This window comes from Myotis davidii, unplaced genomic scaffold (assembly GCF_000327345.1).
Source record: "Myotis davidii unplaced genomic scaffold, ASM32734v1 scaffold64, whole genome shotgun sequence".
Lineage (NCBI taxonomy): Eukaryota > Metazoa > Chordata > Mammalia > Chiroptera > Vespertilionidae > Myotis > Myotis davidii.
In genome coordinates this window covers 5,172,735-5,174,374 of record NW_006296226.1, presented here as the reverse complement: position 1 = coordinate 5,174,374, position 1,640 = coordinate 5,172,735, and the positions used below count along the sequence as shown (strand labels likewise).

General features: G+C 44.1%; 1 protein-coding gene across 1 annotated transcript; it reads left to right on the top strand.

Annotated features, from left to right (window-relative positions):
- Nucleotides 1-346: 346 nt before the first annotated feature.
- On the top strand, nt 347-1,395 carry LOC102759223 (olfactory receptor 1J4-like). Its single transcript, XM_015568761.1, has 2 exons — nt 347-843; nt 894-1,395. The coding sequence occupies exons 1-2, from the start codon at nt 347-349 to the stop codon at nt 1,393-1,395; spliced, it is 999 nt and encodes a 332-aa protein (XP_015424247.1).
- Nucleotides 1,396-1,640: the final 245 nt, after the last annotated feature.

Sequence of the window (1,640 nt, the reverse complement as noted above, 5' to 3'; positions counted from 1 at the left end):
GCTGAACCCACATTAACCATCCTTCCATTAGGATGGGAAAGTAGTCACAGGTGACTGGAATCCTCAAATCGGCTGTGTGTGTGTGTGTGTGTGTGTGTGTGTGTGTATCCCCTCATGCTCCTGTGTGATAATGTCTATTTACTACTTTGGAGTTCAATATTTTCCTGGAGCCAGACTACAATATAGGGAAGTTTTATACATTCACAGATATGAGAAATTAATATGAACGTACTTAAAAATGGTTTTCCCAAAAAAATGACAGTATGAGATGTGATGATCCTGGTCATCATGTTTAATTTCCTGAGATCCCCACAACTTCTTCATCCCCAGCAGACAGAAGAGCAGCATGAGGCCTGAGAACCAGAGCAGCCTGTCCCAGTTCCTCCTCCTGGGGCTCCCCATCCCGCCAGGGCAGCAGGGCGTATTCTTCACCCTGTTCCTGGGCATGTACCTGACCACGGTGCTGGGCAACCTGCTCATCATCCTGCTCATCAGGCTGGACTCTCGCCTGCACACGCCCATGTACTTCTTCCTCAGCCACTTGGCCTTCTCTGACATCTCTCTCTCCTCTGTCACTGTCCCTAAGATGCTCATGAACATGCAGACTCAGCAACAATCCATCTCCTATGTGGGATGCATTTCTCAGATGTATTTCTTCATACTTTTTGCTGGTCTTGACAATTTTATTCTGGCTGTGATGGCATATGACAGGTACGTGGCCATCTGTCACCCTCTACACTACACCACCATCATGAGGGAGGGGCTGTGTGTACTGCTGGTGGCTGGCTCCTGGATTCTCTCCTGTCTCCATGATTTGTTGCACACTCTCCTCTTGGTTCAACTGTACTTCTCTGCCGACAATACCATCCCCCATCTACTGTGACACCTTGCAGCGCTCCTGAAGCTGAGCTGCTTTCTTTCTGTGCTGACAATACCATCATCCACTACTTCTGTGACCTCGCAGCACTCCTAAAGCTGAGCTGTTCAGACACCTTCCTCAATGAGCTGGTCATATTCACTGTGGGAGGAATGATTTTATTTTTGTGTATTGGTGTTATTTTGGGATCTTACATCCGTATAGGGGCCATCATCCTCAGAGTCCCCTCCATTAAGAGATTTTCTAAAGCCTTTTCTACCTGTGGCTCCCATCTCTCTGTGGTCTCTTTATACTACGGTACATCTACAGGTGTTTACTTTTCCTCCTCATCATGGGGTTCCAAAGACATAATTGCTTCAGTCATGTATACAGTAGTTACTCCCATGCTGAACCCCTTCATCTACAGCCTGAGGAACAGAGATATAAAACAGGCCTTAGAGATGTGTGTCAATAGGGTTAAATTCTTTAAGCAGCAAATACTAAATCCTCTTATTGCAGTCAGGAGCATAGGGAGATAGATCTCCTAAAATTATTGTATAGTCAACACCTCCATATAACTTTCCTAGAATATGCATTCTCTTCTCACGTATAAGCATTGTTATAAGTGCACTAGCTCATGTTTGCTACTTGCGTTTTTAATAATTTTTCATTCCCAATTGATAATTTTTGCTTGTTCATTATATAAGACAATGCAAATCCTATGCAAAACAATTTGCACAATCATAATTGCAGGTGTGTCTCTTTCTGTTTTGAGATATGTCAT